The sequence below is a fragment of the Heterocephalus glaber genome, unplaced genomic scaffold (genome assembly GCF_053883595.1).
Source record: "Heterocephalus glaber isolate CG9 unplaced genomic scaffold, H.glaber_assembly_v1.0 deba00001594, whole genome shotgun sequence".
Lineage (NCBI taxonomy): Eukaryota > Metazoa > Chordata > Mammalia > Rodentia > Bathyergidae > Heterocephalus > Heterocephalus glaber.
This window is the reverse complement of record NW_028258369.1, coordinates 8,510,809-8,536,226: the sequence shown is the minus strand read 5'-3', so window position 1 is coordinate 8,536,226 and position 25,418 is coordinate 8,510,809. Positions and strand designations below refer to the sequence as shown.

Genomic DNA, 25,418 nt, shown 5'->3' with positions numbered 1-25,418 from the left:
GATTATTTCAGACGACCCTAAACTTGCTAGATTCAAAAGTACAGCAAACCCCAAATTAAAACCAGTGAAAAAGGAAAGCAGACAGCAGGGAGGGCCAAAGCCTAAGAAATCACTAGAAGGGTGGAAGCCAAAGCCAAGCAGCACGCCTGACGGCGGCGCCCTAATGCCGCACGAAAATAGACCCCTACGCCATTTTCCCGTACTTCCAAATCTGCCCGTGTGTGTTCAGGGGAAGGCTCCGGAGGGAAACGTCGCCACCGCGGCAAAAGACCCGGAGACAACTTAGTTCCTGCGCCGATTTTGTGGCAATAAAGCACGGGACGGTTTGCGGCTCGCAGAGAGGTGGACCCCGGCACTCGCCTTCTTTCCGCTGCCGCCATGATTCCGATGTCGCTGGTGGTCTTAGTGGTGGGTGGCTGGGCTGCCGTCTACCTGACCGATTTGGTGCTGAAGGTGAGGGCCTCGGGCCTAAGTCCCTGGCCGGCGGTGTCCAGGACCGGAACGCAAGGTCCTCTGTCGCCAAAGGCCTTTTCTCTTTTCCTGGCGAGCGCTTCCCGGGCAGGAAGCCGCACCATCCGTGCCCACGTGCGGCCTTCCGCGTGGCTTAGCGGCCCGGCGGAGTAAATCAAGCGCGGCTGGCTGAGGGAGGGGTGTGGCTGCCCGGCGGTTGCCGCTTGCGGGCGATCGGACCCCGCAGCCTTTGGCTCCTGCCCGGGAGGCCCCAGGGATGGGTTAGGGAGAGCTGGGCCTTCCTGGACCCCACAGCAGCAGCGTGTGGGGAGAAAAAGAAAACGTTCACTTAGGAAAGGCACTGTTTTTCCTTATTGTTTCAAGGTTACAACTCTCTAGATACTTTGGTTTTGGAACGAATCTAAATCAAGTCGTGATTAAAATCCTTGGTCTCAAATTCAAAAGTGCATATGATCATCCGGGATTCCGGTTAAAATATAGATTCTGATTCAGAAGGTCTGGGGCCAGGCCTATGATTTACCCTTCCAACCAGGTCCCAAGTGAAACTGATGCTGCTGATCCACAGACCATTCTTCAAAGTAGCACAGTCAAGCAACAAGGACTTAGATAACCGGTTTTCTACTATTCAAATTCTGATTTGCACCCTGCACCTTCTTCACTAGTCACACACAACCTGGGTACATCCTTCATTTTTCAGTTATTTGGGAATGGTAGCAAAAAATAAGTAACAGTTGTCTGGTTCACATGTTCCAGGTAACTTTTTAGAACTGAATACAGTACTGGGGAGTGGTTGTAACTATTTGTGTGGAATAAGATCGCATAAATTCTCAAAGGTTTAATCAAAATAACAATTACGGATAGTAAAACTTTCATGTTAGGAATACAGTTTTAAGTAGAATGGTGTAGTATTGTGCGTCTTAGACATAACAAAGTGAAATGGTACTTGTGCTTCTTTGTCATATTTAAACCTGCTAAGTGCTAAAGTTTATACAGTGTAAGTCCTTAGGGCTCTAGTGGTGGTGAACCTATGGCATTCATGCCACAATGGGCTGTTTGTATCATTGAAAGCTCAGAAAGGTTCACCATCACTGGAACTTCTGCCACTTCCTAGCCATTGTGACCTTGGGCAAATTACTACCTGTACTTTGGTTTCTCATCTTTAAATAGAGATAATAACAGGAAGGATTTCCTGAGATTATAGAGAGGAATGCATTAGTGGCATCCACTAATGTAAAGGCATGCTACCTGAGGTTCAAGGACCATTAGCACTTGGATGATCTGGGAGCTTGTTAGAATTTGAGGCCTTGCTGCTGACCTACAGAATCAGTCTGCATCTTAACAAGATTACTGAGTGATGCCTCTGCACATTGATGTTTGAGAACACTGATGTCAGGGACTTGCTGTAATGCTTAGTATGTCATAAGTACAGGCCACAGTAATTTTGTTTGTGGTATTAGAGGATTTGGGGGTTGTTTTTGCAGTGCTGGGTATTGAACCCAGGGCTTCTGACAAGCTAGAGTGCTCTACTATTGAGCTACATACCCAACATGATTTTGTTGTTTGGGGGAGGGAGTGAGGAGAAGCCACATGATTTCCTCATGTTGCATATGTGAAAAAATAACCTGTGAAACTTGTACAGTCTCTGGTCAAGGGTGTGAGGTGACGTCACTTTCAGTGACAGCCCCTAGCTTCCTATGAGCCCACTAATCCCTAAGCAAAAGACCTAACACTCATTTAGAGTATCTGCTTGGGGAATGGAGAGACTTTAGCTCTTAGGAGCCTGTACCTTAAGCTTCTCTGCTTCTAGGTTCATGTGCTGTTCCACTCTTGGATTTTCTAGGATTTCTGCAGTAGACATCTGCTGGAGGAATGTGTCACTCTTTTTTTCAAGTCTTGGAAAAACTAACAGATTTGAAAAGCTACCTGAAGACTGAGTTCAGAAAGCATTACAGATTCAAAGCCAAGAGATACCTGTATTCAGACTGGCCATTTTTTAAATGACTGATAGGCCTAGTATAGCCTTCTAGAACAAATAAGTTTCTCACATAGATGGACATCATTTATGACAATATTTACAGCACTTATGTAATTGTCAGATATTTAACACAGCCTTATGTTATCCACATCCTACATTAGTCAAGGACTTCATACTTTCCTAAAGATAAAACTCTCTGGCTGTGTATAAGCAGCTAGTCCCACAACCCTGGGGAATTTAGATTTTTACTAAGACCAAAATGGCTTTAGGTAAATTTTGTCCTTTTACTTGATGAAAGTTGGTGTAACTTAGGGCTTCCTCAGAAGAAGAAAGCACTAATTCCAACTAACTTGTTTCTTCTGTTGAGTTGACTGGAGGTCTTTTAAAAGTAGAACACTAGACCTCTTTCCTTTCTGTGACAGCAAGGTCATCTATGCCGTCCAACACGGTAGTTACTGACTACACATGTGGTTATTGAGCATTTGAAATGGAGCTAGTCTGAATAAAGATGTGCTCTAAGTGTAAAGTTGACTCCAGCTTTCAAAGAATACCAAAAAGGTATCTGAATAACTTTTTATATTGACTACATGTTGAAATGATATATTGGGTATTAGGAGTCAAAATATATGAAAATGAATCTTTAGTTTTCCTTTTTAAAATTTGGCTACCAGAGTGGTGCCACACCTGCCTGGCAAGCTCAAGGTCCTGAGTTCAATCCCCGGTACAGGAAAAAAAAATTTTGACTACTAGACAATTTAAAATTGCATATATACCTTGCCTTTGTGGCTCACATTATATTTGTATTCGACAACACTGTTGTAAGTAGAAATCAACAGAATTCTTTTGTAAAAAACTAGATAGTGTTTTAGGCTTTGTGAATCACAAGATTTCTGTTGCATATTCTTGTTCATTGTGACCTTTTTTTTTCTTTTGAGACAGCCTGGCTATGTAGTTCAGGCTGACCTCGAACTCACCATGTAGCGTAGGCTGGTCTCAAACTTGCAGCAGTCCTCCTCCCTCAGCCTCCCAAGTGCTGGGATTACAGACATACACCACCACACCAGGCTATTGTCTTTTTTATAATCTCATAAAAATGTAGAAACTATTCTTAGCTCACAATCTCTATGAAAACAGGCTGTAAGATGGATTTGGCCCGTGGGCTGTGTTTGCCACACCCTAACCTGAGCGCCTGAGCTAGTTTGAGACTTTTAATACTCTGAAGAATAAATTTAAAGCTTCAAGAGTATAAGCATTTGAGCAATCAGCATCTTGTTTTCTTGTAAAAAATACTTTTTAAATTTCCTTGTACATTATAAATTGTTCTTCAAAATTGATTGATGTGAAACTTTTCTTTTTTTCTTAGTCATCTGTCTATTTTAAGCATTCTTATGAAGACTGGCTGGAAAACAATGGATTGAGCATCTCCCCTTTTCACATAAGATGGCAAACTGCAGTTTTCAATCGTGCCTTTTATACTTGGGGACGGCGGAAAGCGAGGATGCTTTACCAATGGTACTCTTCACTTTCTCTTTTTGGTTTAAATTAGTTAGGAGGTAGTGAGAGATAATTTGTTATATTAATTATTTCCATTATTTTTGGTCTACTGGGTTTTAAAATATTCACAGAAAAACTTTTTTAGAAACATGGGATTGTATCGTGCTTTTGATGACATTAAAAGATAAAGCATTTATGGTGTTTTATGGTCTGAGGTTCATGATGATCTGTGGAGCACATAAGATCCTGACAATTTCTGTAGTTGGAGAATGTGGGGTTGGTGGGTAGCATGGTCTAAATTCCATTTTGTTAAAACTACAGCTCCAAGCAGATTAGAGCTAAATGTAAACAATCAGATTATCAAAGAGTTAGCAGAAAATGCAACAAAGTAGAAAGAAAAAAATAATGAAGAACAGAAATCAGTAAAATAGAAAGTATATAGTGAATTGGCAAAGCCAAAAGTTGATTCTTTGAAAAGATTAATAAATCCCTACTATGACCAGTCAAGAAAAAAAGAAAACACAGTAACTAAAAATCAGAATTCTATTGACATTAAATAAATAATAACGAGCCAGGCATGGTTGTGTGCACCTGTAATCCCAGCACTTGGGAGGCGGAGGCAGGAGGATTGCCACAAATTCAAGGCCATCTGGGCTGCATAGTAAGTTCAAGGCCAGCCTAAACTACATAGTGAGACCCTATCTCAATGAATCAGTCAATAAATACATACATACATACTCCATTATAAACAATTCAACTATAGATTTGACAATTTATTTCTTTTGGAGGCACAACTACAATTTATTTCAATGTAAAAGTAATTACCAACTGAAACAAGGAGCTTAAATGCTTATATCAAACATGTTGTCCCAAATATTACAAGAAAATGAGGCTATAAGACCTACAAAGTTAATCTAATTTACAGAACTGTCAAACACTATTCAACAAACTTGAAAACATACAATATCTTACTAGGCCAAACTACCACTGAGTTCAAATAACTGACATGGAAGTATTTTGGTAAAGTCCCCACAGTGAGAGTAATTTTAAAAGCAGCCCCTATGTTCTACAGAAGAGTGACAGTGAAAACTCGTCACATTCTCTGCAGCACTACATGGCGCTCAAGCATTCAGGGGGGCAATACCCTGGACACACGGCTTATTTCACGTTAGTGAACAAATCCAAGATTTTTATAACAGTTCTGACTTTGGGCCAGAAGATAAAATGTCCCAAATATACATATATACAGACCCTAATTTCTAGCCTTTAGAATTCTCTAGTTCTGAAAAATGGCTTTTTGACTTGTTTTTAAAAAGGAGAAAGTGTGCTATACACTTGTATTTGCACTTTTGAGTTAAAGAACTATACACATCAAGTGAGCTTGGGATGGTACTAACCTATTTAAGATTATGTACATTATCTTTGGGTATTCATGAGGATTAGTTTAACTGTCTCTTGCCTTAGAGCATAGCAACTTAATTTTTTAAGTTACCCAGGAAATGTATTCCACCATTTACAAAAACAAAAATTCTAACATGCTACTTTACAAAATCATGGTCTTATTTACCTGCATACTCTTCCACAAGATAGGTATACATTAAAAAATATTGTTCAAAAACATAAAAATATATATTATTTCTTTCCTTTGCCATTTATGCATATAAATATTTTACTGACGATGCATTATTCAACAAACAAATGCAAAAATTGTTTATATAAAGTGTAGTTCTCTGCTATTTAGCAATAGAAAATATAAAGTGAGTACAATGTAAGTAGCCACTGAAGAGCTAAATTCAAGAGATTTAAAAAACCAAAACAGCAGTGAATGGTCCCTTGTACAAAAGTCCATTAAAAAGTCAAGATTTGGGCCGGGGATTTAGCTCAGTGGTTCCAACGCCTGCTGCTCAAGCGCAAGGACCCAAGTTCAATCCCTGGTACCAAAAAAACAAAAAACAAAACAAAACAAAAGTCCAAATCTGACTATTTAAATGAAATAACTTCCTTGAAAAGCAATTTATCAAAGAATTAGAAAATGTAACAAATTATTCCCAACTATGGAAGAGTATTTTTTTAATTAAAAGTTAAAAAAGGACCTACTATTAAATTTTGCCATATTAATATTTAAATTCATTTATCACATAGTAAAGCTAAAATACAATGCAGACAATAGAATAGGTAGATGATAAAGAATGGAAATGTATAATTTTAAGTTTCCTAACTATATTAGAGCAAGATCAACAAACAATGCTATGTAAATAAGTAAATACATAAGAGGCAACACGTTTTGTTTTGTTTTTTTCTTTTTTGGCAGTTTTAGGAATCAAACCCAAGGCCTTACACATGCTATGCTACCACTGAGCTTTACCCCCAGCCAAAAACACACTTTTTAAATTAGAAATGATATTCAGCTTCTTTAGGTACCAGGAAATTTTGTAATTTATTAAAACTGCTTAATGAACCTAGCTAGTGCCAAACTTCAAGTATTTGAAGTTCAGAGAGGAAAAACAGTTATTGAAATTTTTAGCCCTTATTTTAAAACTATGGAAGTGTGGCTGGTCGCTGAATTTGTTAGTCCATATATTGTGAAGAATCATACATTTATGTGATTTGTTTTTTCCTCTTGACAGGTTCAATTTTGGAATGGTGTTTGGCGTAATTGCCATGTTCAGCTCTTTTTTCCTCCTTGGAAAAACACTGATCCAGACTTTGGCACAGATGATGGCTGACTCTCCTTCTTATTCTTCCTCCTCCTCTTCTTCCTCTTCGTCCTCTTCCTCATTCTCTTCATCATCTTCTTCTTCCTCTGCTCTTCATAATGAACAGGTGCTACAAGTTGTGGTAAGTCCCTTCTTTGTGCATTAAGTAACTTTGTTGACATATAGATGCAAGATATTTTTTCTGGCTAATATAATTGTTTTCCATAATATAAACATGAAAATGAAAGTCCCACAATTCTTCAAATTACCTGCTTCAACAAAAACATTAAGTAATTAGCCAGAATCGTTGCAATAAATATTTGGTGTGGTATTGGTAGTTGTACCAGAGAACAAATGCACCACTATCAAGACTGTTAGCAATTATTAGCTATTCAGCTTAATTCATGATATCCTCTTAAGATGTTAAGTGATTGTTTGAAAGAATAACCATGCTGATTTAAGATCTCTATGATGTGTAGATAAATTGCATTTTAATCCTACACAAAGTATCCTCTGTCATTTTCATGGCTTTCAGAGCCTAACCAAACCAATAATACCCTTTTTTGTTGTTGTTGTTGTTGTTGTTTTGTTTTGTTTTGTTTTGTTTTGTTGAGACAGGGTCTCGCTGTGTAGTTCAGGCTTCCCTTGAACTCATCATGTAGCCCAGGCTGACTTTGAACTCAAAACAATCTTCCTGCCTCAGCCTCTCTCGAGTGCTAGGATTATAGGTGTGTGCCACCATGCCCAGCTAATACCCTTTTAATTAAAGATATGGGACTAGGGCTAAGGGTGTAACCTAGTGGTACAGTGCTTGCTTTGTATGCATGCACAAAGACCTGGGTTCAGTCCCCAGCATTGGGGGAAAAAAAGGTGTAAAACCTTTCTGAATGGACACTGTGATTTCTTGATGTAAAAAATAATGTGCTGAGTTGTGCTCCTGTAACTGTAGGCTATTTATAATAATTATCATGTCAAAGCACACATGTGGACCTATACCTTATCATTTCTTGTCTCTAGAGTTTAGAAAGGAGCTTCGCATTGGCTCACTTTTATTTCACATTTTTACATTTATATTCCCATTCCATGAGTTATGGATGTTATATTTTTAATCACATTCTTATTAACAGAATAGACTGTTTAAGAGTTAGTAACAGAAAATAGAAGAAAAAGTGGAAACAAAGCTTTTGTACATAGGGGAGAGGGAATGGGATAAAATAAAATAAAACTTTATAAAAAGAGTAACAAGTTTTTATAAAAGTGTCTCTTTTTGGCCTCTGCTATGCTGTGTTATTATGGAGAGATTTGGAAGTCATTTGTAGAGAACAATAAAGAATGGTATAGGTCTTTCTTAGAGGTAAAAAAGGTTCACCAGGTGAGGCTACAGAAGATATGATTTATTTCTTAGGCAAATGTTTACTGGGTATACTCTGCTTACTAGCTGTGTGCTGTGTCCTGCTTATTCGGGAACAGAATCCAATCCTAGTTTTCGTGGAGCTTTCAGTCTCTAAGTAGAGCTGCTATGATTATGCTACAAATGGGCATCATACAAGGTGCTGTGAGAACAGAGGAGTACAAGGTTTGCCTGGTGGAAAGAAAATAAAACTTCAACAGGAGGATGAGGAAAGTCCACATAATCTAGAAAAGGAAGATGAAAATTGAGCATCCCAGTAATTGAGGGAACGATATACATAATGTGGACATGCAGAGGGTATGGCCATAGTACTAATAAAATCTAGTTAACATGCGGTGCTTTGTGTGAGGTTTCTGTGCCTGCATATTTTAATTTTTTAAGTTTATGAGTACGTGTGTGTAGTACATGGTGTTTGCATCCCTTGTGGGAAGTTGGTACATGTACATAACACATCTTAATTCCTTTCTTCATCCCCCTTCCCTCCCTTCCCCCTCTCCTCATCTCTGGATCCTCCTTTTTTATGTACATGGTTGCAGTACTTAATGTTTACATTGCTTGTGTGGAGTAGGTACGTGTACATAACACATGCCAATTCCTTTTATTCATGCCCTATCCCCACTCCCTCCATCTCATGATCCCCTTCCCCTTTCAGAAAGATCTATCTCCCTACTTCCTATTATCTATCTTTTATTTTGCTCTTTCTTTTTACTCTGAGTTTCTCATGTAAGAGAACCCATGTGATATTTAAGCTTGCATATCTAATTTATTTCACTTAACTTTATGGTCTCAAGGTCATTATTTTATTCTTGCAACAATCCCAAGATATTGGTGTTCTTCCTGACTTACAGATGAGAAAATCAAAGCATGGAGAGATTAAACCACTTGTGTGTCGTCACAGCTGGTAAATAGTAGTTCTGTCATCGCTGACCTTAGAATCTACACATCATTATGTTCTACTCTTCTTAAGAAAGACAAATAATTTTCAAGGGAGTATAAATAATTTTGACCTGTGTCCATGAAGTGTAGCATGGAAGAATGGATAGGAGTATTGGCAAGAGAACAGGACAGCACAGGAGACAAGATGAGAGACACTGTATAGGTAGAGCCTAGGTTATAAAAGACCATTCTAAGAAGTTTCAGTTTTGTACAAAATAGACCAAAGGTGGCTAGACTGACATGGAGAGACCATTTAGTAGGGCAGTTGGGGTAATTTGTGTGAGAAGTGACATGGATTTAAACTAAATTAGTGATGAGGAGAGTGAATGGGATGGATTCAAGAGATCCTATGGAATAGAGTTCTGAGACATAGTGATTAATTAAATGAGGCTAGAGGGAGAAGGAAAACTTTAGGATGATTCTCAGGTTACAGGCAGGACTGGTTATTGTTCACCAAGAAAGAAGATAGGAGAGAAGGAAACCTGTGTGGAAGAAATATGATCATTGACGTTGTCTGTTAAAGTTAGAACGGCAACATTAGAATTACAATTAGAAATTATTTCTTCTCTTTGCTTTTCAGTTTATTCATGGTGCTCACAAAAATACTGATGCTGTTAACCCAGTGCTTTGGAACTATTAAGTCAGCAGCCCTCTAGTCCACTGTGCATAGTTATGTATAATTTTTTTAGTTTATTATTACATGTATGTAGTACATAATGTTTACATTCCTTGTGGGGAGTTGGTACGTGCACATAGCACATCTTAATTCCTTTTCTCATCCCCTTTCCCTCCACTCCCTTCCCACTCAACCCATCCTTTGAGCCCCTTCTTTTCTTTTTTGGACATGTTTGCAGTACATAGTATTTACATTCCTTGTATGGAGTTGGTATAATTTAAGAATGTCATATGTCTTGACTTTGATGTAAACCCTGTATCTTAAAAAACATACTTTCTGTTTATTCCAGAATTCTTTGCAGCCTTGTTCAGTATTGATTCCCAAAATCCTGGCCCTCTGTGTTGTTGAAAGTAGATGTATTCACTATTCTGATACATCTAATACCCTGTGCAATCGTGGCAGAGGCAGATGGGTGATCTTGTACTGTTGCCAGCAAATAAGACCTACCATCTGTTGGTATAGTCACACTCAGATTCCTTCCTCATCTCTTCATTATTATATCCAGAAAATAATAAATAAAAGGAACAAATATCTGATTGTATAAAGGTTACTTATTTATTTGAAATAAAGTAAGGTAACCAGGATATTTTGTGAGATAAGCAGTGTGTATGAGAATTAATCCTAGGGACATGAAATTAGAGAGGACTCAGAAAATAATTCTGAACCAAACAGATGCCTGAAAACGTGGGAATGGAGCATGTATATAGAAAGAGAGACAATGGTCTTGTGAAAAAAGTTATCAGTAGGGTCAGACTAATGAAGCATTGTGCATACATTAAGATTGATAGTTATGAAAATAGTTTCATAACCAGAGAATGGACCCTTGGAATCAATGGAATTTAGAAAATGATCCAAGCAGCATTCTGTGACTCTCCGCTTCAAAAGGAGGTAAAAAAAATTAAATTCCTCTTCTGTGCAGCACAAAAATAAATTCCACTAGAGTTAGAATTAAAGCTTTAAATCATAGAGAACCTTGGAAGAAAAAAAATGAGGTTGCTGGTTATGTGCACAGAGTATAATGGGCAAACTGCTGAAATAGGAATGAAGGGTATGATTCTCCCACACACTGAGCAAGTGCTTTATTATATACTAGCTTTCACTACCAATTGTCCTATAACTTGAGAATATTGAAACAAAACTGGCTGATTTGGGAAGTGGTTTCCCTGTATGACTCAACAGAAGTGCTTGGACCTTTGCAGTAACAATGCAGAGGAAGGACTCGAAATTTTAATAAGAATTCTCAAAACGAGCATCCAGCCTTTGAGGGTGGATCAGCTGCTGCCTCCTTCATTGACTGGTACTCTGCATTCCCTGACACTTACTGGGCTCCTTCATTCTTTCCCATGGTGAAGACTTCAGGAAGCTAGAATTAAAACTTTTTAACCTGGTGTTTCCTATTCTCTTTATGTTGGTTGTGTTTGTTCCAGAGAAATTGCCTACTTAAAAAAAACATGTTTTTGCTTTTATATTATAGTATAAATATCTCAAGAAGTGAATCATTAATAGTCATATTACTCTCAGTTTAAGGAACATTCAGTTTGGCAGTTTAAACTTTAGTACAAAATGAATATCATGTCTTTTGGTGCCCAGTTGGGGCTCCCATGCATCCCCACTGACAATTGCTGCCATATTGTGTCTGTGAACAGGTTCCTGGTATAAATTTACCTGTCAATCAACTGACCTATTTCTTCGCTGCAGTTCTCATTAGTGGTGTTGTACATGAAATTGGACATGGGATAGCAGCTATTAGGTAATGATATTTACCTTTTTTCTACTACATACAAAGATGCTTTTAAGAGGGCTTAGTATTAAAATCTGCTGTATCTGATAACTATTTGTCTTTCTGGGATATTACCCAGTACATATCATGTATTACTTTGAAACATCTCTTTAATAGAGAAGATTAATATATTGATGAATATGCTCAATTAACCATGTCACATCTTTAATCTGAGTGTTTCTATCCTTTGCTTGTCGCCAGTATGGTGACAGTATGGTGTTGCCAGTATACCTTCGTGGTGCTTCAGGGTTTTTCATTCAACCTTGAAAGCTAATCTTTGCATCATTGGATTGGAATAATGGCCACCCTACTCAACCCCTTCTCCTCTGCACCTTAGTACTTTTTTTCAGCCTATCAGCTGAAATAATTTCCTGCTCCTATTCATGTCCTCCACTGGCTAGAGCAAAAAAACTAGGGGTTTAACAATTAACATAGCCTATCTAGTAACAAATAGAAGAGGATGAGACCTAGGACTTGCTTTGAGTGTCTTGTCCTGTTGGTAGTTTTGATTACCCAAATCTATCATTCTGATTATACCTGAGCACTTAAAAGCCTGTGAAATTTATAAAATCATGATTGAAAGGGAACATGTCACAACTCTTCCTGGTTGTGCTCACTTCGGCAGCACAGATTCAACTCTTCCTGCCACCCCATTGATAAGTACTACAACAGTCACAAGCATGCTCACAGGAATGTGTTTTATCCTTCCGCTGTATGCACCAGCAAAAAGGAGAACCGTTGTTTTAGAGGAGAGAGTTTAATTGCTTCTTATTACTTTCCAGTTCTTATGAACAAGAGTCTATTGACTGGCAATAAAACTTCATCTTGACTGAACATATACTGTTACATGGGAGTGCAAAGTAGTGATTCACAGGGGAGGCTACCTTTTTTTTTTCAAATTCCCTTTACCTTTGCTTCTACATTTTTAGCTTTTAGGGTTTTACATATAGCAGTACTGATATTAACAGTTTAATAATTTATAATATGTTTATGAAATAATAGGTAATTTTTAATAAAATCCCCATTGCCAACAAAAAATAGATTGTATAATTAGTTGCCTTATAGATTTAGTATTGACAGCACAATATATTAAGGTGATGCTTTTTTGGGGGTGGCTGTTTGGTCTTATGAGACTATTAAATATAATGTGCATTTTTAGAAAATGAAATGATGAAATAGTCCTATTAAGGACAGTCTGGGCATTATACATTTTTAAATATACTTATCTTAATGTTAGTACAGTAGGAATACACTTACCTAAATGTCCACCATTATTCATAATAGCTAAGACAAATAGAATTTAGATAATTTACTTGAATTATATATTCTTCTATGTGTTTCTCTGAAAATAGTTCATAGTAGAACATAAAAATATTTATCATTTAGTTTCACATAGAATTATTAACCATTACTTTATATACGTGACTAATTTGTTATTTATTCAGCATATTGGCTTTTTAAATTTTGAAGTTGTAAGTCTCTTTCAGAATGTCCTTAGCCTTATTTTATAAAATTTAATTTCACAAATAACCAAATCTGTATGACACTATTATAAAATGATATATCAGTTATTCAAGGAGACTTTATTTCTTAAGCAAGAATTTGAATTACAATGAATTTTAAGATTACCTACATTATTAGTTTGATAAATGCTATAGCATTAATTAGTAAATTCCTTTCTCTTGTGTGATTTCTTAGGGAACAAGTTCGATTTAATGGCTTTGGGATTTTTCTCTTCATTATATATCCTGGAGCATTTGTTGATCTGTTCACCACCCATTTACAACTTATATCACCAGTCCAGCAGCTAAGGATATTTTGTGCAGGTAACAGATTTTTTTTTAAATGTTCATCTGTGGTTTTAGTTTTCTGTGGTTAGTGTTTTAGTGGAAAGTACTTACACAAAAAAATTATTTTAGTAGACTCCCTCAAAAGTATATATATAGAAAAACAATTTACATACCAATTTTCTCTTTAAAACAAACTAAAAACAACCTAAATTTTAAAAAATAACAAAAAAAACTTCACTCTCACTGAAGCAAAAACAATGACCAAAACCTGAAATTACAAGCTATGGAGAATGTCAGCTCAGCTGAAATATAAGGAAATTTTCTCAAATCAAAGGAGAATATAAACAACCAAGAGGTAAAACAAACTAATTCAGGAATGGAGAAGACATAGTATGCAGGGATGAATAGTGCACTCTAGCATTGTCAAATTTCAGAAAAACAATTACTTGAAGATATATAGCTATGTAGGGAAGAACTGTTGAGAGACACAGATCTATCTGAGCTAAATTGATACAATACAAATCTATCACAATCCTGCATCTCTTTTTTTCTTTCTTTTTTTTTTTTTGGTACCGTGGATTGAACTCGGGACCTTGCCCTTGTGAGGCAGGCACCAGAACCACTGAGCTAAATCCCCCAGCCCAACCCTGCATCTCTTTAAATTGAATAACTTAGCCCAGTGGTGGTAAACCTATGGCGCACAGGCCACAGTGACTATTTGTAATAAAGCTCTAAAAGGTTCACCATCACTGACTTAAGCTAAGCAAGTGTAGAATTAAAATTCTTGAACACCCTTGAGTATAAGACACTAACCAAAAAACTGGAGGTGGAAAAAGTAAAACCAAGAAGTCTGTGAAGTACTAATTTCCTCCACTTAATGAAGAGAAAATCTATCTGAAGTTGACAGGTCAGAAATAGAGGCTTATATGTAAACACTACAAGATCTAAAAACACATATAAACCTTCCAGGTTATCAGAGTAAAAACATGAAACAGACCAAAGAAATAGATCGTAAAGCAAAATTAAAACAAGGTAACAAACCTAAAAGACCAAAATGCATTTATTTAGTTAATATATATAAATGAGATAAGCTCTCCTATGAAAAGAAAATGCTGGGCTGGGGCTGTAGTTCAGTGGTAGAGTGCTTGGCTAGCATTCCTGAGGCCCTGAGCTTGATCCTCAGCACTACAAAAAAGTAAAGAGAAAAGAAACATGCCCTTAGTTTGGATTAAAAAGATCCTAAATTTGTGATGTATAAAAGAAATTCATCAAAAAATACTCAAAAAGATGGGAAGTAAAATAATGAGCAGACTATACTGTGAGAAAATGAACAATAATAAAACAAAGCATTCAGTTAGACATAAGGGATGTCACTTAATCACGAATGTAAGCTGTCATTAAAATTTAATGATTCTGAATATTGTATCAAATAATAAAAAACATCAAAACACAAAACAAAACTGGAAAAAGTTCACGCAGAAACAAATTTAACAAAGCTAATTGTCTCTCAAAATATGGAAGATAGGGCCCAGGATTTAGCTCAGTGGTTCTGCCGCCTGCCTCGAAAGCACAAGGTCCTGAGTTCAGTCCTCGGTACCAAAAAAAAAAAAATATGGAAGATAAGCATAAAAAGTCAGGCCATGAAACCTGTAATTAGTAAAGTAAAAATAGGTAAGTCAAACTATGTACTATGAATACAGGAAACAGTTTCAAGTGCCCATGAAACTCAAAAAATGAGCATGTATTAGTTCACAGAGAAGACCTCAATAAATTACCAAGAGTACTACTAGGAACCTAAGTAAACAACCTACAATTTATAAATTTATCTTACCCCTTGGATGAATTTAATTTGAAAATGTCATTGCAGTATATCTAATAAATGATGATAATGAAATCATTTTACTGGAATAATTTACATATAAAGTTTTGCTAAAAGAAAAATGTACTGCCTTAGGGACTTACTGTGCAATTAGAAATAGAAATGAATCAGTTAAGCATTCAACTTAAGAAATATGAACAAAGCTATAAAATAGTTAAGTAGCCAGTCATGCTGGTGCACATTCTGTAATCCTAGCACTTGGGAGGCTGAGGCAGGAGGATCACTGCAAGTTCGAGGCCAGCCTCGGCTACATAGTGCAGGGTCAGCCTGAACTTCATAGTGAGACCCAAAACAAAGAAACAAAAATCCACTTTAGCATAACCTTCCAGATAGCTTAGAGAAGGAAATTAAGATTTTTTTTTTTTGTACTAGGAATTGAATCCAGGGCCGTCTGTCACACTGAGGTACATCCCCAGCCTTTTTAAAATTTCTTTCTTTCTTTCTTTCTTTCTTTCTTTCTTTATTTATTTATTTATTTTTCTAGTTCCCCAAGTTGTCTAGGCTGAGCTCAAACTTGAAATCCTCCTGCCTTTACCTCCCAGAATGCTGGGATTACAGGTGTGCACCACCGTGCCTGGATAAGATTTTTTTAAAACCAATATGACACTGATATATCTTTTGTGTAAAAGCACAAAAAAATCTGCAGATACATAGTATAGCCCAAAAATCCAAGGATAGTTCAGTGTTGGAAAAATCTATTTGTGGTAAATAATTGCCATTGGGGGAATAATATTCCTTATCTCAGAATATGAGACAATATTTAACAGATTTAAACATCCATTAATGGTTTTGAACAAATCCTTAGTAAAAGTAGGAATAGGCAGGTATATCATAATGATATAACATTTAGTAGCATTCATATAAATAGGTAAGATAATCCTGCTATCAAGTATTAAATGTTGGTCTGTAAACACGGGACAGTGCAATTAAATAAAAAGGAAATAAAGAAGTAAATATTAAAAAGGCAAAGGCTTTTTTTCAGATATTATTATAAGCCTCATTGGGGGGTGAAGTACAGAAAATTTGAGTAAAGAAACTGGTTGTGAAATTAATATTCAATCAACAACAGCTAAGTGATACACGGAGTGGTTTAACTCAAGCACAGCAAGCAGAACTGTGTGTGGTTGAGTGAGTACACACCCTGAACGCACTCTGCTGGGCGGCAGAAAGCACTTGCGTGACGTGTCCGGACGCATGCGTGAGGTGCCCGGGCGCAACTGCCCGGGCACTTGCGTGAGGTACTGAGGTGCCTGGGCGCATGCGTTTGGAGTTCCCAGAAGCACGTGCTTCTTCCGTCTCATTCTCCGGCACCTTTCTATGGAGCTGGAGCTTTCCTGAGGTGTGGGCTTTCTTAGGCCCACACTTTTGTGTGGAGTTGCAGCTTTTCTCCCCTCTGTCTTTCCTCTCCGCGGCTTTCTGACCACTTACGGCTGCCAGAAGTCAAGACCACTACAAAGGTTTCGGTCATGGCCTCAGACGACAATATCTACCTCACCAAAGATTTGGAATTGCCCTCAGAACTCCTGGAGCTGCAACAGGTAGATGTGGAGGCGGTTCCTGGGGACACCGGCGGGATGCAGACCATCTTATACCAGGATACCGTTGACAGTTGGGTCCACGGTGGCTATCGTTACCCGCCTCTGATTGCACTGCAGCCCTTTGACACCAGTAATGTGAGCTATAGTGACCACGACCAAGAATTCATCATGGTGGAAACCCGAGAGGAGGTGGTGGACTATTGCGACATAGACAGTCCGCAGATCAACAGTGAGTTCGAGGGCCAAGTGATCATCCCAGTCGACGATGAAAACAATTTCTTTCAGCCAGTTCCCGTCTCTTTGCCGTTCTCTGCCACAACACCACCCTCTGATCACGGCACAGAGCACAGCAGTCACAGCAAGAAGCACAAAGAAAAGGATAGTAGCGGTGAGGCCGGGGCAAGAGGCAGCAGCTCCGAGCTGGGCAGCGAGAACTGGGAGCAGAAACAGATAGAGGTCCAAACCCTGAAGGAGGTGTTCCCTGTCATCTTGTCATCCTCAAGCGATGAAAGAGATCTTGCGATAGACATTTGCGGAGAGACTGAAAACACAACTCCTGATTATTCGGAATACATGACAGGGAAGAAACTTCCTCCTGAAGGAATACCTGGCCTTGACCTCTCTGATCCCAAACAGTTGGCAGAATTTACAAAAATGACGGCCAAAAAACCCAAAGATGGTATTCCGAGAACTGTAGCTTGTCTTCAAGAAGGCTGCACAAAGATGTTCAAGAGTAGCAGTGCTATGAGAAAACATCTGCACACCCATGGTCCCAGAGTCCACATATGTGCAGAATGTGGCAAAGGTTTTCTTGAGAACTCAAAACTTAAACGACATCAGCTGGTTCATACTGGAGAGAAGCCCTTTCAGTGCATCTTTGAAGGCTGTGGGAAACGCTTTTCCCTGGATTTCAATTTGCGTACTCACGTGCGAATTCATACAGGGGACAGGCCCTTCATGTGCCCTTTTGAGGGCTGTAACAAGAGATTTGCTCAGTCAGCTAACCTGAAATCGCATATCTTAGCACACGCTAAGAACAAGAACAACCAGTAAAAAGGGAAGATCCTTCTCAAACTCGAGAAGGATCTTCTAGTAGTGTAGTTGGGAATAATTATGCCTCTTGTTTGTATATTGTTTCTTTATTTTTATTAGTACATGTTTGCAGTACATAGTGATAACGTTTTTTGTTGGGAGTTTGTACATGTACATAATTCTTTTTTGTCACTATCCCCTCCCATCCCTTCCTGCCCCCTCCAACTCTTGACCCGTTTCCCATTTGAAAAAGCTCTATTTCCATTTTTTCTTCAGTTCTTTTTTTAATCCTTTTTCCCTTCCTCCTCCCCTCAATCTCTTGTTCCTCTTCCCATTTGAAAAAGATCTCCCTGTATAAACTTCATGTTTGTATATAGTTTCTAAGAAAAATTTTAATGCATCTTTTATAGTTGAAAAGTTATGTTATGCTAGAACAGTTAAAAAGAATTTTAAAAATAGCCTTTCAGGCTGGGGATTTAGCTAGGTGGTGCAGTGCCTGTCTTGCAAACATAAGGTTCTGAGTTCGATTCCTGGTACTAAGAAAAATAATAGCCTTTCTATAGGATAATATTGTTAAGATACCATTTCTTGTTCTATAATGGTGTTTTGTGAACTTAGGTTTCAATGGGTAAATAATGGGATTTCTTACGTTCTTATAAATGTGAAGTTCACTTGTTGCTTACAGTTTTTTAAAAAATCTGTATTTTTCCATTTGATCTCTAGCACTGCAAAAGGAAAAAGATCTTTTACAAATGTTCATGTTTATACTTTTAAACTTTTAGGAATATGCTTGGCAATTATATATGTGGTTTTGCTGGAAGTGGGTAAGTTTTATTGAGAAAGATTTTCTTTAAAAAACAAAGAATTATATGGATACATATTTTCCTTCTGAAAAGTTATATAAGCTTTGTATAATAATTTTGTTTGTATTGTTTAATGGTAACACATTTTGTATAACTATCTTTTAGGTGTATTATGCAGTATCTAATGCATTAGATTATTTAATAGTCAATGTAAACCTATTTTGGCCATTTTCCAAAAAATACTACTAGATCTTGTTTGTAATTTATTTGCCTGTTCAGTGATAGAGACCAGTCGTAGAATGTATTGTGTATATATATTGACTTTAAGCACTTGGTATGTACATCTAGTGTAATGGGAAAAGCAAAAAAACCCAAAAAACGCTGTTTTAAAGAAGAAAAAGAAGTAGCTCTGGGGCTGGGGCTATAGCTCTCAGCAATTGTGTGCATGCACAAGGTTCTGGGCTTGATCCTCAGCACAACTCCCCAAAGATAGCTTACCTGTATAAATATATATTAGTGATAAAGGAAAGGGAGAGAGTGCTACAGGCATCTGGTGGGTAGAGGTGAGGAATGCTAAACATCCTAGATAGAGTGCATAGGCCAGTCCTCTACAACAAAGAATTGTCTGGCCAAAATGCTAGTAATGGCAGTGTTAAGTCCTCCTCTAGGAAAAGTAAAAACATCACAGAGGTGTGTTTATAAATAAATTATAATAATAGACAAGAGGTTGTTTAGATGAAGGTAGTGTGTGAGCTCCACAGCCCCCCATTGCCACTTAGCCTTCATGGTCAAATTCACAATATAGGCCAGTACCTATATCTGGTACCAGCTGCCTGCCTGGTGAGAAATAGGAGACTACTCAGAGAGCCAAGGAGTCAGCACTCCTGTTTGCCCTCACCTTTGTTCTCTTTATTCCTTTGTTCTTGCCTTGTTCTGTGATTAGCACTTGAGGGGTGGGAGTTAGGGAGTAGTATTGTGAATTAGTTTCACTAGAATATATTCTAATGCATATTGAATTGAGTGAGTGAAGTTTTGCGGTTTGAATTGTATTAAACTATGAAAGCAGTATAAGAAAACGCATATGAATCTTTTTTTATCTTAAAATGGAAAAGATTTGCTACAAAGGAGCCATTTGACCATATCAAATTTTTTTTTCTGGAACCGGGGATTGAACTCAAAACCTTGCGCTTCCAAGGCAGGCGCATTACCACTAAGCTAAATCCCCGGCCCCTTTATCAAAATTTTTAATGCCATATAGGTAAAACAAGCAAAATAAACTTAGGGATGAAACTTTTAATACCGGTTACAAAGGACCAAGTTCCTCAGTGCATATAAGTAATAATATGTGCAAATTAGTCTTGTAAAAAGACAGGCTAGCCGAACATGGTGGTGTATGCCTGTAATCCCAGCACTCAGGAGGCTGAGGCACGAGGATCATGAGTTCGAGGCTGCATAGTGAGTTCAAGGCCAGCCTGAACTACATAGTAAGACTGTGTCTCACCATGAGTTTGAGGCCAGCCTTGTCTACTTAGTTCAAGGCCAGCCTGGACTATATAGTGAGATCCTGTCTTGTCACAAGTTCAAGGCCAGCCTGGGCTACATAGTGAGTTCAAGGCCAGCCGGCACTACCTAGTTTGACCCTGTCTCTCGGCAAGTTCAAGGCAAGCCTGGACTACATAGTGAGTTCAAGGCCAGCCTGAACAAAATAGTGAGACCCTATCTCGCCATGAGTTTGAGGCCAGCCTGAGCTACTTAGTGAGTTCAAGGCCAGCCTAAACTACATGATGAAACCCTGTCTCACCACAAGTTTGAGGCCACCCAGGCCTACTTAGTGAGTTCAAGGCCAGCCTGAACTCTATAGTAAGACCTCGTCTCAAAAAACAAAAAAAAACGGCTAGCCAAAAATGACCAAAGTTATAAACAGGCAATTTGATAGAAATAGGTGGCTTTCAGACAAGAGAAATAAAATAACCTTATAAAATGTGTAGGCTCATTCATAAGAAAAGAACTAGAAAGCAGGACAATCAGCAGACTATCAAATCCAGTATTGTTCAGGGGAAGGAAAACAGGAAATAATGTAAACTTGTTGGCGATCACTATCAGTACACATGCTTTTTTGACCCAATAATTCCATTTCTAGGTAAAATTCCCTTTCAGATTCATACTTAAGTAGAACCATAATAATAAAAGCAAATCTGTTTATTGCATCACTGTGTGAACAGGTTAAAGCACCCTAAGTGATCATTAATACATAAATAAACTGATGTTTTTGTGATGGATTACTGTGTAGCAAATATATGAAATAGGATTGATATGACTGTACAAATAAGGAAAAATGTTCAAAATATGGCATAAATAATTTAGTACTTTTGGTGTTTTAAAAAGATATCTTTGTGTGTAATAGAAAAGATTATTTTGGGGCGGGGGATTTAGCTTAGTGGTTCCACTGCCTGCTTCATAAGCACAAGGTCCCAAGTTCAATCCCTGATACCAAAAAAAAAAGAAAAGATTATTTTTCCAATAAGTCCTGAGCCATCTTACCCTCGAGATTTCTGGAATTTAACAACTTAGATCACTTTTTAAAAATTTTTTACGATGTGAATATGGTACATGGAACATGTGTTAGCTAGGTATCCAACTGCTCTAATAGCTAAAATAAAAGTGGCCTCAGTTCTGAAAACATTTCACATGTAAATAGCTCAATGTTGATAATTCTGTGATTTAGGAGGGTCTCTGTTGTTAGCTTTGCTACTCCTAACATGCAGTTTCTATGCCACAGTCTCAAGTCTAGCTCCATCATAACCACTAGATTCCACAGTAGGTCAGGGTGGTCCACATCATTTCCATTCGAACCCTGATACTCATACCCACCCCCCACTCCCTGTGCAAAAATCTGCTGTAGAAAAAGGGAAGACTTGGTACGGGAGGAGGGGCATGCTAGTGAATGTTTCAACACCTGGCTCTAGAAGGTATAGTGAGCAGCTCTGTTATTAGCATTTCCTGGTTCTGGTTTCTGTGGTATGAATACTCCCATTGTGGCCAATTTCAAGTTGTAACCTACAGTTCCTAAAGAAGAAATTAGGAGGAGATGTACACTATTGGCTCTGGAAAGCTAATAGGAGCAGGCTGCAGCACACTTCTGAGTTCATATTACATCTCTGCCAAAGGATAGAATGTAATTGTTAGGCAAAAAAAAAGGAGTTTACAGTCTAAAACTGAGGGCTGCTGGTGCAGCTCAGTGGTAGAGTGCTTGCCTAACAGACACAAGCCCCTAAGTTCCATTCCCACCTCCACACACACATAAAAAGTGTTTACTGGCCAGGAATGTACCTCAGTGATATATCATGTTCAAGGCCCTGGGTTTGGTCCCCAGCAACATACACACCAAAAAACACTGTATACACCTGTATCTTGAAAAGCCTTTTTATTTTTCCAGTACCAGAAATTGAACTCAGGACCTTACACTTGCCAGACAGGCACATCGCCAGCTGCTGAAAAACCTTTTATTATGTGTTTCTGTATACATTTCCAGACAGATATGCACACATGAAGTATTACATACACCATGCTCATTCTTCAGTAACTGAAAAAATTTTAAAAATACAATTTTTGAGGGCCAGGGATTTAGCCCAGTGGTTCTGGTGTCTGCTTTGCAGGCGCAAGGTCCCAAGTTCGATCCCTGGTACCAAAAAAAAAAAAATACAATTTTTGAGATGGATAATCATGTTAAAAGTCCTTTAAAACTGTTCTTAAATATCCTTATAAAAATATCCTTATAGAGTTATTAGAAGACTTGCTGTTGTGTACTCTTGAATAAATAATAGCATGTCATTCTTGCTGGTGTGAGCAAAGAAAGTTTCTGGAGGAATAATCAAAAAATAGTAACATTTACTGTGAGTCATGGCGCTGGTGGTTAAGAAATGGTATTTAGGAAAGATTACTTTTACTTTTTATTTTTCCTAGATTTTGGATGTTTTTTTAGTCGTATATTTTTTAGTAATTTTTTTAAAAGCTACTTAAGAATTTTCAAGATTTTTTTCAAGTTTTGGTTAAAAATGCACCAACTAGAGCTAGATGTGGTGGCACACGTCTGTAATCCCAGCGCTCCAGGTCTGAGGTGGAAGGATTTCAAGTTAGAGGCCAAACTGGAAAATGTAGTGAAATCCTGTCTCAAAGTTTAAAAAAAAGGGGCCGGGGATTTAGCTCAGTGGTTCCGTCGCTTGCCTTGCAAGCGCAAGGACCCGAGTTCAATCTCTGGTACCAAAAAAAAAATTAAAAACACTGGGGATTTTTTTTTCCCCTTCTTTTATTGTTAGAATTGGCACCTAAGGTCCAAAATTAATACTTAAGAAAGTTGTATGTCCCCACACCACGTAAGAGTTTATTAATTGGGACAGAATAAACTGGCCTAGTCCTGTTTTCGAATTTACCTAGCCCATCACCCCCCCACCCCGGTATGATTCAGTCTCGTAAAGAATGGAGTGGCTTTGCCAGGCAGGGGGCAAAGTGGGGGTGAGGAGATGCACTTAGCCTGCAGCCAATAGAGAGCAAATTCAAAGGATAAGGACTGCCCAGAAGAAGGCATTAGTATTTCATTCCCTGCTGAGTGTTTGTTGAACTGTGAGCTCACACTGGTGCTCTTATTAAAGTGGAAGCAGGTGTGGGAAACATGATCTCTGAAGCTTGTGATATGCATGAATCGCAGAGGGAGGAAGGGAGAGAGAGAGCCTAATTTATTAGTTTTAAATTTAGTAGTGTATCGTTTCTACTTCTAAAATGTTCTCTTCCTTCCATATTAAAAATTTCAGGGTGGCTGGGATTTAGCCGAGCGGTGCTGTGCCTGCCTGGCAAGAGCAAGGTCCTGAGTTCCATTGCTTGTACTGAGAAAAAAAACTCCAGGGTGGGCCAGGAATGCTCCTGTCTGGAAAGCATGAGGTCCAGAGTTCTATCCTCTATACCAAAAGAAAAAAGCCCTAGGTGCATTGGGTGTGGTGGCACATGCTTATAATCACAGCACTCAGCAGGATGAGGCAGGAGGATTGCCACAAGTTGGAGGCCAGCCCGGGCTACTTATTAGTGAGTTCAAGGCCAGCCTAAACTAAATAGCAAGACCCTGTCTCGCCGGGCATGGAGCTCAGCAGCACAGTGCCTGCCTGGCAAGCATGAGGTCTTATGTTCAATCCCTGGCACACACACAAAAAAAAGCAAAAAGAAAACATATTTCGGGCCGGGGATTTAGCTCAGTGGTGCTGCCGCCTGCCTCACAAGCACAGGGTCCTGAGTTCGATCCCTGGTACCAAAAAAAAAGACCCTGTCTCAACTGAAAGAAAAAAAGCCCAGGGTGTCATTTATGTTAATCTACTAAAGAATATTTAATTTATAATATACTTTTTTTTTTGGTACCAGGGATTGAACGTGGGACCTTGCGCTTGCGAGGCAGGCTCAGGAACCACTGAGCTAAATCCCCGGCCCTATAATATACTTTTAAAGAGTTATATATGTTGGCACCGCGCCTGCCTCGTAAGCGCAAGGTCCTGAGTTCGATCCCCAGTACCAGAAAAAATAAATAAATGGCTGGGGATTTAGCTCAGCGGTTCCGCCGCTTGCCTCGAAAGTGCAGTGTCCCAAGTTGGATCCCTGGTACAAAGAAAGAAAGAAGGAAAGAAAGGAAGAAAGGAAGGAAGGAAGGAAGGAAGGAGAGTTATATATGTAATAGCTGTTTTTTAAGCAATGAAATGCATACTAATTTTGAAAAGGAAAATCCAGTACCCATCTTTATGAAATTTGGTGAGGAAGAAAGATGAGATGGGATACATCATTGGCTCACCGTAAAGGCAGATACTTAAATTATTATTATTATTTTTGGTACCAGGGATCGAACTCAGGACCTTGCCCTTGTGAGGCAGGCAGCGGCACCACTGAGCTAAATCCCCAGCCCAAGATACTTAAATTTTGAATAAAAGTATAAAGAATTTTTAGAGACTGGGGATACAGTTTAGTGGTAAAGCACTTTCCCAGCATTGCAAGGCCCTGGGTTCAATCCCTAGCACAGTCAAAAAAATAAAGAATTTTTAGAAGAGAGATTGAACTACCTGCTATCCAGTCCCAAGTGGAGAGTAAATTCTCAGGTTAGGGTATAGGTCAGTGAGAAAGCACTTGCCTAGCAGGCATGAGGCTTGAGTTTGATCCCCAGCAGAGCCAAATAAATTTGTTTGTTTGTTTTTTGAGACAAGGACTCACTATGTAGTTCAGGCTAGCCTTAAGCTCACTATGTAGTCCAGGCTGGCCTCAAACTTGTGGCAATCCTCCTGCCTCAGCCTCCTGAGTGCTGGGATTACAGATGTATGCCACCATGCCCAGGTCAAAAAAAAATGTTTTTAGAAGATTAAACAGTGCCTGCTATCCAATCCCAAGTAAAATATAAATTCTCCATTTAGAAGTATAACTCAGTGGTAGAGCACTGGCCTTACATTTGTGCAGTTGCGAGGCCCTGGGTTCTGTCCCCAGCACAAACACATACACACACAGCCACACAAAACCCACAAACTGTTCTTTATTGCTAAAAATTCCTAAATAGTGAAAATAAAATTTAATCATTCTGGCTCCACACTTAAGTTTTTTAATTCATTCTTGAATATTGAAAACCCTGTTCTTATTTTTATCAGCTAGTTGCAAGTTTAATAAGGAGTAAATAGCAGAAATATTAGTGACCATAGAGATGATGTTAATGATATAATTATAGTAAGCTATGTCCTTGCCAAAGTGATAATTTATATTTTTTCAGATATAACTACTGTGGGTGATCCTTAAAATAATGAAGTTATTAGTTAAGTTATTATTATACCTATTAAGTCAGCTGGTGACCAGGGAATCACTTCCGTGTATTGAATCATGCATACTCAGATTTTTGTACTCTTACCCCAGTCATATTGCTTAA

The 25,418-nt window shown here is 38.3% G+C and overlaps 1 protein-coding gene across 2 annotated transcripts in view; it reads left to right on the top strand.

Annotated features, from left to right (window-relative positions):
* Positions 1-204: 204 nt before the first annotated feature.
* LOC101726620 (membrane-bound transcription factor site-2 protease) overlaps positions 205-25,418 on the top strand; it is a 39,004-nt gene continuing 13,790 nt past the window's right edge. Inside the window, exons 1-6 of one of the 2 annotated variants that reach the window (XM_087193637.1) lie at positions 205-453; positions 3,810-3,958; positions 6,568-6,778; positions 11,306-11,409; positions 13,138-13,265; positions 16,609-17,818. In XM_087193637.1, coding sequence (XP_087049763.1) covers positions 379-453; positions 3,810-3,958; positions 6,568-6,778; positions 11,306-11,409; positions 13,138-13,265; positions 16,609-17,699 — 1,758 coding nt within the window. In that variant the 5' untranslated portion in view covers positions 205-378 and the 3' untranslated portion in view covers positions 17,700-17,818. Of the gene's footprint in view, positions 454-3,809; positions 3,959-6,567; positions 6,779-11,305; positions 11,410-13,137; positions 13,266-16,608; positions 17,819-25,418 lie in introns of those variants that run through there. The other variant, XM_004866187.4, reaches the window with a different exon arrangement.